This window comes from Gymnoscopelus braueri (assembly GCF_963280865.1).
Source record: "Gymnoscopelus braueri genome assembly, chromosome: 5".
Classification (NCBI taxonomy): domain Eukaryota; kingdom Metazoa; phylum Chordata; class Actinopteri; order Myctophiformes; family Myctophidae; genus Gymnoscopelus; species Gymnoscopelus braueri.
The window spans coordinates 24,279,957-24,293,331 of NC_137606.1; the positions used below are offsets into that span (position 1 = coordinate 24,279,957).

At 39.4% G+C, this 13,375-nt stretch overlaps 2 protein-coding genes across 3 annotated transcripts in view; both read right to left on the bottom strand.

Moving 5' to 3' along the window:
• LOC308085079 (rho guanine nucleotide exchange factor TIAM1-like) overlaps positions 1–778 on the bottom strand; it is a 58,505-nt gene extending 57,727 nt beyond the window's left edge. Inside the window, exon 1 of the mRNA XM_080428139.1 lies at positions 659–778. The gene's annotated coding sequence lies outside the window, so the exon portion shown is untranslated. The remainder of the gene's footprint in view (positions 1–658) is intronic.
• Positions 779–2,664: 1,886 nt separating this feature from the next.
• LOC308085083 (SR-related and CTD-associated factor 4-like) overlaps positions 2,665–13,375 on the bottom strand; it is a 37,999-nt gene continuing 27,288 nt past the window's right edge. The window contains exons 17-19 of one of the 2 annotated variants that reach the window (XM_080428146.1): positions 8,363–8,501; positions 3,345–5,401; positions 2,665–2,964 (exon numbers count right to left, since the gene is read on the bottom strand). In XM_080428146.1, the coding sequence (XP_080284272.1) occupies positions 4,947–5,401; positions 8,363–8,501 (594 nt within the window). In that variant the 3' untranslated portion in view covers positions 2,665–2,964; positions 3,345–4,946. Of the gene's footprint in view, positions 2,965–3,197; positions 5,402–8,362; positions 8,502–13,375 lie in introns of those variants that run through there. The other variant, XM_080428145.1, reaches the window with a different exon arrangement.

Here is a 13,375-nt window from a genome sequence, read left to right on the forward strand (position 1 = left end):
GGGCTTATTTTTCTGTAAAGTTGCATGTCCTATTGCCCTAATTGCATCGCGATACGTTGTGAGCTTGTAGATCGGCTATTTTTCCACGACTATCTTCCAAATAGCCGTAGCCTAGAAGTCGCTTCTTTTGGGCTTGTTTTCATAGACCCGGGGTTGCTTATTTCTCTCGCAAAACCTGGTAACACTGCGGGACAGACAGGTTACCTTGCACTTGCACGTCTCGCTCTTGCATGTTGTCAACGAACGGTCATACCAATACGCGGCTGGTGAATTCAGAATGAATGGCAGACATTAACGTCTTCCCCCCCAAAAAAAACGTTATCACCGAATGTCTGCAGCCGTCAATACGATTGCAATGACTAAAACCGGCCTAATCATTGATGACTGCGCTGATTGTAAATTGTAATAGCAGACAGAGACACCCACCGATGTTAGCAAGGTTTCCAACGCATGACACTGTGTGTGTGCAACATGAGAACCACTTCTAGCAGAACGTAGTGTCAGTGCGGCACTACGTCTGCTCTTTTAAACTTGCATGATTGACTGACACGCACGGTCAATTACACAGCACTAGGACCCTGGGGAGGCGTCGGACATCAGGCTCATTGGGGGGACGGACAGCAGCTTATATACATATGAATAATAGGCCACAACATACCTGTTATCATCACCTCCTCCTCGAGTCAACACACCACTGCTGCTGCTGCCGATCGAATGATAAAAGCATTTTAACAGGTTGGCGACGTTGTTGTCCATTGGCATCGCTTGGTAGCATCATGTGAATAATGCAGCCGCTCCGAGAGGTCCGTGCGTCCACACGCACCGTGCATGTTGTTGCTACACCGCTGTAAGGGGAGGAGCACGCGACAGCGTTGCCAGATTGTGCGAGAGAAACAAGCCAACCAGGTCTATGAAAACAAGCCCAAAAGAAGCGACTAGGCACTTTCATCCTATATAGCAGAGGTCTTCAACAGGGGGTCCGCGACCCCTAGGGGGTCCGCGGAGGTACTGCAGGGGGTCCGCAAATTTGTTGTTTGATTAAACAATATTTTTGTTTGAAAAAAAAAAAGTTTTTTTTAATTTTTTTCCACCAAATGTCAAATTGTCTTTAAACATAACATGAATCCATAGCAAACAGATAAATGGAGGCACAATGCACAATAACATGGTATGTTTATACATATTTTGTAGAGAATTTTTATTTTGCACACCTACTGGGGCAGGTGCGTACGAGCAGGCAATATAAAACACAATTTTATACATAAATATTCAATACTGTATATGTGGTAGCCCCCCCCCTACCCTACGAGGTAGGGGGTCCCTGCTCCATCTACCCATCAGTTTGGGGGTCCCTGGCCTGAAAAGGTTGAAGACCCCTGCTATATAGTATACTGTATACATATATATGTATATACATATATATGTATATACATATACATATATATATATATATATATATATATATATATATATATATATATATATATATATATATATATATATATATATATATATATATATATACACACACAAGCTGAGATTGTAGATCTGCTATTTTTAAAACCTCTTGAAAAAGTACTCTAACAACAATCTGGTACGGGGGCTCCCTGCCCTGGCTGGCACAAAACATTTTCAGATAAGGGTTTTAGGGACACAATTAATTTGGGGGTCCATGACATGAACATTTTTGAGAACCACTGGTTTTAAAAAAAAAGAATTAAAAGGATTTAGGAACAAGCCCAAATAAGCAACTACACTTTACAAAACAAGCCCCCAAAACCACAACCCGCAACTAAACAATATTTATTTGCAAGCAAACTTTACAGAAAAAGAAGCCCAACGTTGCTTATAATAAGCAGACATGGCAACGCTAGCACGCGACCCCCTGGAGACGGGCGCGCGAATGGACAGTGAGAATGTCTCTTATTTCTTAAGCCAATCAGCTGCAGCTTACCTTTTCGGGACAGTTAATAAAGTGCGTTATTTTGGCAAAAAACACTGAGATCACATTTATTAAATCCAGTGGTGGAAAAAGTACTCAAATTCTTTACTTAAGTAAAAGTACCAATACTGCAATATAAAAATACTCTGTTACAAGTAAAAGTCCGGAATTAAAAAATTACTTGAGTAAAAGTACAAAAGTATTGGCATCAAAATGTACTTAAAGTACCAAAAGTAAAAGTACTAAATATTTGAAAATAGCAGATCTACAAGCTCACAACGCGTCGCGATGCGACGCGTTGTGAGCTTGTAGATCGGCTATTTTCAAATAGCCTAGGTATAAAATAGGGCTAAAGTGGTTAATGTATGTTTCATTATATCATAGTTTATATCTGAAAAGTAACTAGTAACTAAAGTTTTCAAGTATATGTAGTGGAGTAAAAGTACAATATTTACCTCTGAGATGTAGTGGAGTAGAAGTAAAAGTATTGGAAATTGGAAATACTCAAATAAAGTACAAATACCTCAAAATTGTACTTAAGTACAGTACTTAAGTAAATGTACTTAGTTACTTTACACCGCTGATTAAATCTAATTCTGGATCTCTAGATCCTCTCTATTTCAGCAGACAGTAGGCTAGTTCACACACACACACACACACACACACACACACACACACACACACACACACACACACACACACACACACACACACGGTTACATAGCAAAATAAACGTTTATTAATGTTTGGTGGTGAATAGTGACACTACAAGTGATTTACTTTTAACATTCAACAACACACGTTATTATAGGTACAATAAACGTAATCATGCGGATTATGAAAGTATATACAACGGAAAAGGACCATATTATGTTCTTCTCTTCACCACATTGGGAGGAAAATTGCATATTATTGCAGAATAACAATCCTACATGGTCGATGTGTAATTCAAACTGCAGGTGGCAGAAGTACACCGTTGTCAGAGTTCTCTCCAGGATAGTGTAGGCCTACTTTCTTAACCACTTAAACCAGGGGTCTTCAACAGGGGACCCCTAGGGGGTCCTCAGAGTTACTACAGGGGGTCCACCAAATCTTTGTGTGATATGTTGTTTTTTTTTACCTTAACCACTTGAACCCTAGCATCCCTATTCTGAGGAGAACTTTAGCCAAAAAGCAGCAGATCTACAAGCTCACAACGCCTCGCGCTGCGAGGCGTTGTGAGCTTGTAGATCGGCTAATTGTGGCAAAGAGGTGTTTGGTGTAGAGGGAAACAAGAGCAGACCAAGTAAACAAAAAAAGTTGAATCTGAAACACAATTTAATATGCAATATAGAGGTGGTCCCTGCTTCATCTCTCTCTCAGCTAGGGGGTCCTTGGCCTGAAAACGTTGAAGACCCCTGACCCTAAACACCACACGGTTGACCGGAGTCCCTCAGGGGCCAGGGATCTGTACTAGTGTATTTTCTGTTTTCTGTTTTTGTGGGGAAAGCTTTCGCTGAAAATAGCCGATCGACATGCTCACAATGCGACCCGTGATGGGGTTTAAGTGGTTAAAGGTGTTGTGATTTATTTCTTCTTCTTTTTTTAAACAAAATGTTAAATATATCCTGATAATAATCCTTGCCATAGTGTTTGTTCAGTATCAGGGGCATCCATCCCCAACTCTCCAGCTCTTTAACAAACAGAAAATAAATGTGCAGGTGGGTCACCAATTTCACCCAATCCTAAAAGAGTAACCATTTAACAGCTTCAATTTTATAGTGTTAATTCCATTTCTGTCTGCTCATTTGTTTCATCACTTCAATTTCTCTTGTTTGTTGTATCATGTGTGAGTTCTCTGGAGATACCCCTGTTACTGAACATACACTCTAGCAATGATTACATGCTAATATATTAATAATAATACATATTTTAACCCAAAAAAGAATCACTAAAAGGGATAGTTCACCCCAAAAAATGACGTATATTCTATCAATTACACACCCCATGAAGCCTTGAATTCATGGAGATTTTTTTGTTTTTGTCGCATTCCTAAACCAATAATTTGATGGCCGGTGGAGTAATGTATACTATTTGAGTCTCCTACATACCAGAGACTCCGCCGGTCATCACATTATTGGTTTAGGAATGCGACTAAAACAAAAAAATCTCCATGAATTCAAGGCTTCATGGGGTGTGTAATTGATGAAGATAAGTCATTTTGGGGGTGAATTATCCCTTTAATAATCCCATTTAAGTATATACTTCTGGCCATGACATAACAAACCTCTTCTACTTCTGCATAGCTACTCCATCTCCTTTGAATTACAAACAACTCAACATGGCAATCGAATCACCCCCCCCTCCCCCTCACCCAGTACCCAGAGCCTTCTCTGCGAGTACCCACCAAAACAAGGTGTGACCTATGGAACTACCAACAACAAAGGTTGCTCATGGTAAAAATGGTTACTCTGCCCTCTGCTGGTAGGATAGGAGATACATCTTCCATCTGTCTTGGAGCTGCTCATCTGTTGCTTCTTGTTCAGGGGGACTGAAAAGTAGGATTTGTACAAAAATACTAAAAACAAAATATTTAAATATGAAACATATTAAGAAATTGATTACTTATTTTCCAATGCACAAACATTGTGATTAAAGGACAAAGCATAAAAATACAGACTTCAACTTTCTTTTTTTGCCCCCCAAACTAACCAGCTCAACCTAAAACTAACCTCTAATATACAAAAGCATTATCAACAGCTACAAGCATGTGCAGTATATTTATAGAGCCTCGTCCCTGCTGGATTTCAAAGCAGAAAGTTATTAGCGAGGACCGCATTGAAAATTAGACTTCCACTGGCTGTTTAGTCTTTCGTACTTTATTATATGAAGCTGAAAAAAGGCCCAGGGTGCAAAACACAGTCTCTCCCCACAAGCTCTGGAATCCTTCCATCCCCAGAGTACAGCAGTCCTTGACAACCAGATCATTAGAGTATCCTTCAGAGTAGTTCTTCCAGTCAACCTTTTACCATCTTCCTCTTTGGTACGGCGGGCCTCCAAATCCCGGTCTCCCGTTTCGAAAATGCCTTCCGTCCCTACCATCCATACCCTCTGGTCCCATAAGATGCCTTGGTGGGAAAGGAGGCCCACGGGGGGGGAAGGGCATAAGCATCCTGAACCTATCCGGTGGAAACATCGGGCCCCCCGGCATCATCTGAGGGGGCATCGGTGGCATGTTTGGAGGTGGGAAGAACGGAGGTAGGTGAGGGCCTGCCATGCCGGGAGGGTGGTGCATGGGTGGCATGCCAGGTCTGGGACCTGGTAAGCCTGCCGGACCCGGCGGGCTCATCACCACCGGTGTGCCTGGTGATCCGAGTTGGCTGTCAGTGCCTGCGTCGGAGGATGCACCGCTATTTGCTGTACTATCTTTAGACAAATCCTCTTTGGTTTTGACAGGTTCTGCGGCAGCTGGAGAAAAACCTGCAGAACAAAAAACACAAGTGCACAGTACGTCAAGCAAAGAAGCATTGTAGAGAAGATCTGCAAATTCATTTAAAATCCCCTTTAACCTCTCTACTTAAAGCTACACTATGCAACTTCTTTTAGTAAATAAAATGATATTTTTTTTTACCAATCTGTATGGTAGGGTATGTTAATACATGTATTTGGTTTCCCTGCTCTTCTATTGGAAAATTTAGATGGTGTGGTCTAGTAGGAGTAGGACCACTACTGGTTGACAAGTGGTACTGCCTGGAAAATAAACTTTCTCCCCTGAGAGCAGGTAAAAGTCTAAGCACTTGCGTGGGGGACCGGGGTACACGTCCCCGGTAGGACATGAAAGTTGCAGAGTGCAGCTTTAACCCATTCAGACCTGAGGCGATTCTTTAAAATGTTTTCTAAATCCTAACAGTTTTTTGAAAAAAAAAAAATCAAGATTTTTCAAAAATAGCCGATCTACAAGCTCATAGTGCGGCACTCGGTGCCACGCTATGAGCTTGTATATCTGCTGTGATCAATGTGTCCGCACACGGACAAATGTGTCCGTGGCAAATCTAGAGCCAGTATACAGTTGTTGACTTGCCAGTCTCCAGGTTTTCTTCAGAATAGGGAGGACACTGATTTAATTCTTGCAGAAATACCAGTGGTGTAATACTTCTATAGTGCCCTACAAAGCCAAAGTACAGTGACTACGCAAACAATTTAACTGATAAAAGAGTTTAAAATGTTTGAATTGGTCAGCCAAATGTGTTACCGGCATATAAGTGATATTACACTAATTTTATATCTGTTCTTGAGGTAATTGTTTATCCCCTAAAATCACAAAGGCTAATTTGACCTTTGGGATACAAAAATAAGTCAGTGTGTCAAAAAACACAGTTTCTGCACTTTGGCTTTGTAGGGCAGTATACTTTACTTGAGTTTATAGCCTACTCATCACAATTTTCACTTTTACTTCAATACATTTAAAATAAGAACATTATTCTTTAAATCACTCATCATCTCGATATTGGATTATCCACACTGTTCATATTCACAACAGGCACTCTCATCAAGACAAGATGTCTGCTGTCCATTGTTGTATGCTGATAGAATAGGTTTACAGTGGTTAAACTGATTTTGATGCAATTTCACTGCTGGGACCCCCGGGAACCCCCTCAAGGACCCCTGGGGGTCCCCAGACCCCACTTTGAGAACCACTGGTCTAGGCGGGGTCATACCTATGTTCCCCGGACCTATGTTCCCCCACTAAGGTTATGGTTAGGGTTAGGTTTAGGTTAGGTCCTATATTCCCCGCTCTCCTAGGAAAGCGGGGAACATAGAACCTGGGGAACATAGGTACGGTCCCGTCTAGGCTGCCAGTACACCCAGAAACGCCACTGCCGAGAACCATTAAAATAATTATTCCATGCCAATGAATGACCTGATTTTAACATAGTTTAACAGGATGAGAGCTGGGTTTCCCAAATGCCCATTGACATTACCACTCTAATAAAAACACTGCCAAACAGGTATTCAAACCTTGTTAAACCAGCAGGTACCAAACAGTGTTGGATACAGAACATGCATGCCTAATGACTGGGCCTTGAAAAATCGGTCTGAGCCCTGTCTATTTGTAAAAGCTTAGATTTTATAATGACCGGTGGATGATATCAATATGACAATCCTTTTCACTGTCTCTGATTGTCTTTAATGCTTTGAAAAGTTGAAAGCAATTAGTGAATCACTATAGAAAGTGAAGAAAGTGAAATTAAGTAGAAAGTAGCCAAAGTACAGTACATATTTATGTAGTATTTATGGTAATATTATTGATCACTCATTTTGTATGTCCGTAGCAAAAATGAGTGAGGAAAATGTCCGTCACAAGCCGGCATGTTGATGACCCCTGCTTCTGTCATACACAATTATTACAGGATACCACAACTATAAGGTACTGTGATGGTATTCAACTTGATAAATTGCTATCATTAACCATTATTATAAAATAAAATAAAAATCGAATTGGTAATTTAATTAACTAACTGATCCCTATTTTGGGGCATGTCATTATAGGCGAAAATTAAAAAAAAAAAAAAAAAAAAAAAAGTTTAAATGCCATTTTCACTATTTTTGTATGAGACCATTGTGTGACGAAGTATAAAATATGGCTCAAGTGCGTAATCGATTTGTTGATATATAATATTTTTTTATATTTAAAAAAGGGCTTGTTGATAGAATAGAATTGTCGATAGAATAATCACTAATAATCGATAGTTGCAGCCTTAGTTGGGTACGGCAGGTAACTCATGTATTCTCCTGTATCCCAATAGACCCCTTAACAGACGACATCACACTGATAAGAACCAGTATGGGGCAATATATAATGAAACCCATTCTGTCAGGTCTCGCTAGGACGCGCCTCAGTAGCCAACACACAAGAGGGGGTTGGGGTGCGCTCCCGAAACAACAGGTTGGGAATTGATTGCGTGAAACAATCACCTGTGCGTCCAGTCTCAATGTTAGTAAACAAATAATTGGTCTATACATCGTATCAATAGGATATAGCAGTTGTACATGTTCAAATTTACACTGACTGTAAAACAGCATTGGCTAAATACTTAAAATGAAAAGATAGATATTGTCGCTGTCGGGTGTAACCTTGCATGTGAAAACCTTCAAAAAGTAGTGAAGATAGCCAATTTAAAATCTCACAATGTGGCACACTGCGACTTGTGAGCTTATAGATTGGCTATTTTTGCTGTCGTACGACAAAGTATAAAAAAGGGCATTCATTTATGAAAAAAACATAAGATTAGACATGTTTCCGCCTAACAGTGCTGATATCTTTTCCCATACTCGAGGCCACATATTGAACCTTCTAAGCAAAGACTGTTTTAGCCATCCGTTTTCCCATTTAGGTTATTCTTGAAATTATATGATTTAATTTCCCATCAGAAGTCTTACCGGGCACTAGCTTAGTAGGGTCAAACCCTGCAGGGATGAACGGGGCGCCCCCTGGAGGGATGGAAGTAGGGGACATGACTATGGGTCTGGGAAAGACAGGAAGGCCTGTGGTGGGCACGGCCTGTGGAACCACTGGCACCTGAAAGACACAAACATACATCCCCAATTAACATCAAATGAAAATCAGTAAAAAAAAACGGACTTTGAGCTTTCGTGTTAAACTCAACATGGATGATTCATGAGGTAGCTCCTTAGTATAAATGGTAAATGGACTACATTAACTCATTCAGTGCCACATGACGTCTAAGACGTCATGGCCTGTAGCGCCCAAAAAAAAAAAAAAAAAAAATGTTCAGAACCCAAGATATGATGATTTGAAGATTTGCTGCTCCATTCGCTTCTTGTTTAACTTCTTACTGAAAAAGGCTGTATCTCGGCTCCTAAGCACTTTTATTTTACAATTAATTTTGGCTGTGGCACTCAGAACCAAACTGCCATAAATAAGCATGGCACTGAAAGAGTAATATAAGGCTTTTCTCCACAGCGCTTAATATATGTATTTAACATTCATCCATTCACACACACCGACGGTGGAGGAAACCCTGCAAGGCACCAACATGCTCACTAGGAGCAGGAGGGATTCAGTGTCTTGTTTAAGGACACTTTTGACACACAGCCAAGGAGGACCCGGGGATCGAACCGGGAGGCTTCCAATTCCAAGACGGGCGCACTGCCCCCTGAGCCACTGCCACTTGATAGTATAAACACACCCCATTGATGTCTCTAAAACGTAAGACATATTTAACCACTTAAAGGAGGAGTTCACCCAAAAAAAGTACTTATTTTCTATCAATTACACACCCCATGAAGCCTTGATTTCATGGATTTATTTGTGTTTGTGTGGCATTCCTAAGACAATAATTTGATGACCGTGTGTATTTCCGGTAGGAGACACAAATAATCTACTTTGTGTCTCCTACCGGATACATTAGGCGGTAGGAGACGGGAATCAAATTATTAGCTTAGGAATGCGACAAAAACAAAAAATAATCCATAGATTCAAGGCTTCATAGGGTGTGCAATTGATAGAAAATAAGTAATTTTTTGGGTGAACTCCTCCTTTAAGCCCTTTAAACGTAGTTGACCAGGATCCCCGAGATCTCTATACATGGTACGCTCCTTTTTCTCCTCTATACCAAAACTACAAGGCATCGCGATGCATTGTGAGCTTTTTTTGTCTAATGTTTGCTACAGAATAGGGATGCTAGGGTTCATGTGGTTAATGGCCAAGTGACTGATATTTTACTATTTCATCATAAGCCGGCATATTTCTGAGAAGCACCATCGCTAAGGAGTCTTGGTGGATATACACTTCAACTTCAAGAGAAATACAAAGCATGCTGAAACAGTTTGTTTGTAAATCACTTCAAGAAAATGTATTTAATTAGCATATTTGAGACACGTTTTAATCATGCCTTGTTTTTAATCATGCCTAGTGTCCCTCAATAGGGACACTAGGGTTCATGTGGTTAATATGATTTTTGATAAATAATCATCACTAATGCCTATATAATATCTAATTGGGTAAAGACAAATAATAGAAACTAAATCAGTCAGGTAAGTTCAGAAAATCACATCACTTTACTCTAATGCAGCCTTTAAAACCAGGAAAATACAATTATGCCACATCACGAAATTACAATATCCAAAATTCCGTAGATTTAGTCTCGCATAATGACATAAAAAAAAACATACTGCCCAGCCCTAACCAGGAGGATCAAGTAAAACTATTAATCACAAGATCAATCAGTAAGCATGAGACAGTATTACCTTTGGTGAACTATAAATCCACAAGGAAAGAGAAAGTGACAGCTATAGTCCCCTACCTGCAGTATAAATATTACATTTCGAATTCCAAGAGTAGTTCTTTAAATTGCACAAAACACTTGCATAATTAAGATAAGAAAAGATAAGATAAACCTTTATTGATCCAATTTAGGTATAATAGCAGCGACAGCAGTGAGAATGAAACGGAGAGAATGGAAACAGGAGGTACCTCAAAGAACTTCTCAAACCACAACCCTCCACTCGAAACCTTCGCTCGTCCAACTCCAATCTCCTCCTTCCCCCCATGACCAATCTCCACACAAATGGGCGAACGGGCATTCTGCTCCACGCCTGTGGAATGCCCTCCCCGATCATTTGAGAGCCCCACAATCTACCAATGCTTTTAAAAATGGACTCAAAACAGACCTTTTTAACAAAGCTTTTGCTTGGTCTTTTTCTTCCTACAGTACGTCTTTTACTCTATGCCTTACAGTTTTTAAACAATGTTTTACCCGAAAAAGGATTTTATGTTGTTGCTGAATGTTTTTTTTAGCTTGTCTTACATTGTTTTGAAACCGTGCAGCATGTGATTTGCAAGAATTAGCGTTACAAATAAAATGTATTATTAGTTAAAAACCAAACAAAGTAAAAACAATATTTAAAAAATAATAATACTGAGCTGCTGGCCCTAGATATCTGCACTGGATCTGGATGAGTCAATTGGTGGGCATATGTAGTCTATCAATAAACATAAATGTACAGCAAATATATTAATGAATATACACCTGTTGCTATCTATTGCCAGTGAATATATGAATATATATGTCTGTCAACAATGAGTAAATAGCTGGATATGCGGTCTATTAACAGTGAATTTGAGAATTACCAATAGTGGCTTCTTCTTCTTTCATGTACCGTCAGATGCCAATAGTGGCAATGGTCACATACAGACACGATTTAACGAAAATTTTAAGATGTATAATATATTATGAATTCATATATGTGTAGACAATCAACAATGAATATAAGAATGGATATATGCACAGTCTTTCAACAGTGAATGAGAATTGCCAATAGTGGCAATGACACATAATGAGTTGCAATGGAGTTGGGACACGCCTTCCCAGAGTGAAACTCTTGTGGTTTAGAAAAAGAAAAGGCAATGTACTTTAAAAAATATATATATATCGATATTTAGTATCACTAGGAGGCACACTTTCTCGATTTCACAAATGTATTTTGCCAAAACATTTTTATTTTTTACCAATGCTATGTGACAATTTATTATCCCGCATAATAAAAGATTGAGGTGGAGTAATGTATAATTATGGACCCTTTACTTACTGTAGCAGACATTGTACATGGTGAATGCAGCTGAAGGGAATACCATGAACTCTGAGTGGCTCATTCTGTCAATCATTTACAGTAGATGTTACTGTGTACCAGTGTATAAAAGACTGTAGTTATCCTGTAGTTATCATGCTAGCACACAGAAACACCTTCATGAAACAGACCTAGAATTAATATTTTAATGGTAAGTATGTTCCCGCAAGCCTAACCCCTACATCAATCCTAAACTGAGGGAACATAGGGCTGGCCACAACATATTTACCTTCAGCTGACAATCTGACAATTCAATATATTCACTACCTAACTCTGATGTTATACTTCATGTCTAAAAAAAAAAGACAAAAAATGAAATACTTGGGCATGCTCTATCCCGTGCTAACTGCAGGAGGGTGCGTTGTGTGAGTTGAAGAGGAATAAGAGTTCAATTCAAGTGTAAAACCTCTCCAAAACTACCTATGTTTGCATGGTCAAATAAAGATTTTTTTTTTTTTTTACTTTAGTCATATATTATTCAAATTAGTGCTGCTATTCATGCAATCCAACTTAAAACCCTCAAGCTTCTTGCATATGAATAGTAGCACATGTTCAAATTAGTGGCCCTACATCAATAACAGACTTCGAATGATTTAAAACCCACCAGCAGATGTTGCAATGAAATCTCAATGTGCACAAGACTTGTACACAATGCAAACTCCAATAATTAACCCATTAAAACCGGGAACGCATCTGTGTAACCACTTAAACCATAATTTTATACTTTGGCTATTCAGATATACAAGCTCATAGTGCGGCACCGAGGGAGCCACGCTATGAGCTTGTAGATTTGCATTTTTTTTTTATATATCGTGAAAATGTGTGCAAATCTTTGAATATATATTTTTAAAGCAAACATTTGTAACTCAAATCTTTGCTTCTGGGGGTCCCTGGAACAAAATATTTTGAGATGGGGGTCCTCGGCCCAAATACATTTTAATTTTGAAGGTCCTCGACATGAAAAAGTTTGAGAACCACTGAACATCATAAGTTATTCAGAAAACGTAAGGATGGGATTTAGAACTTTAGAAGACATTTGTAGAATCGGAACCTCAGGCCTTAATGGGTTAAGTATGCACAAAAAGAAAAAGAAAAGTTATTTGGAAAGAAATACCTAACAGTAAGGCTTTACTGCCACCTTAAGTACAGGCATGCAGTCCCATGTGTTTCTGTACTATACAATCACATTTCTTATATCTTGGGCTGCAGTACTCTGGGAGCAGCAGCAGGGGTGTCTGTCTATTCTTACCCTGGCTTCTGATCCATCAGTAGAGAATTCAGGATACCTGCTGCTCCAAACTCCTGAAGGTATGTTCCACTGAGGAAAGCCTGTACACCTCTGTATTGCACACTGCATTTCTGATAAGGATCCACAATCACTGAGTGGATCAACGCATTTCCACGTACTCAAATTTGAAGATTATTTCCCACCGTTTTGGCTCATTGAAAACATTCTTGCTTTATATACCCACCACTCATATGATGAGAGCTCTCATGAGAATCCTGACAAAGTACTTGTGTCCAGAGAGTAAGGAGGTAGAAGTAGTGTTCAGTCAAGTCCATTAGTCACATGGGTGTGAGCGCCTGATTACCTTTCTGTCATCAGAGCTCATCAATATTGTCCAAGGGAAGGATATTCCAATATCCAAACATCATTATAGTATATCCACTAAAACTGCCTATAGTTCCACAGACAAATTAAATGTGATGGCTTTTTATATACACAAATAAGATTAATATTTTCTACTCAGTTCTGAACTACAATTGAACCCTTTTATTTTAACCCACTGCACAAGGTGCCAT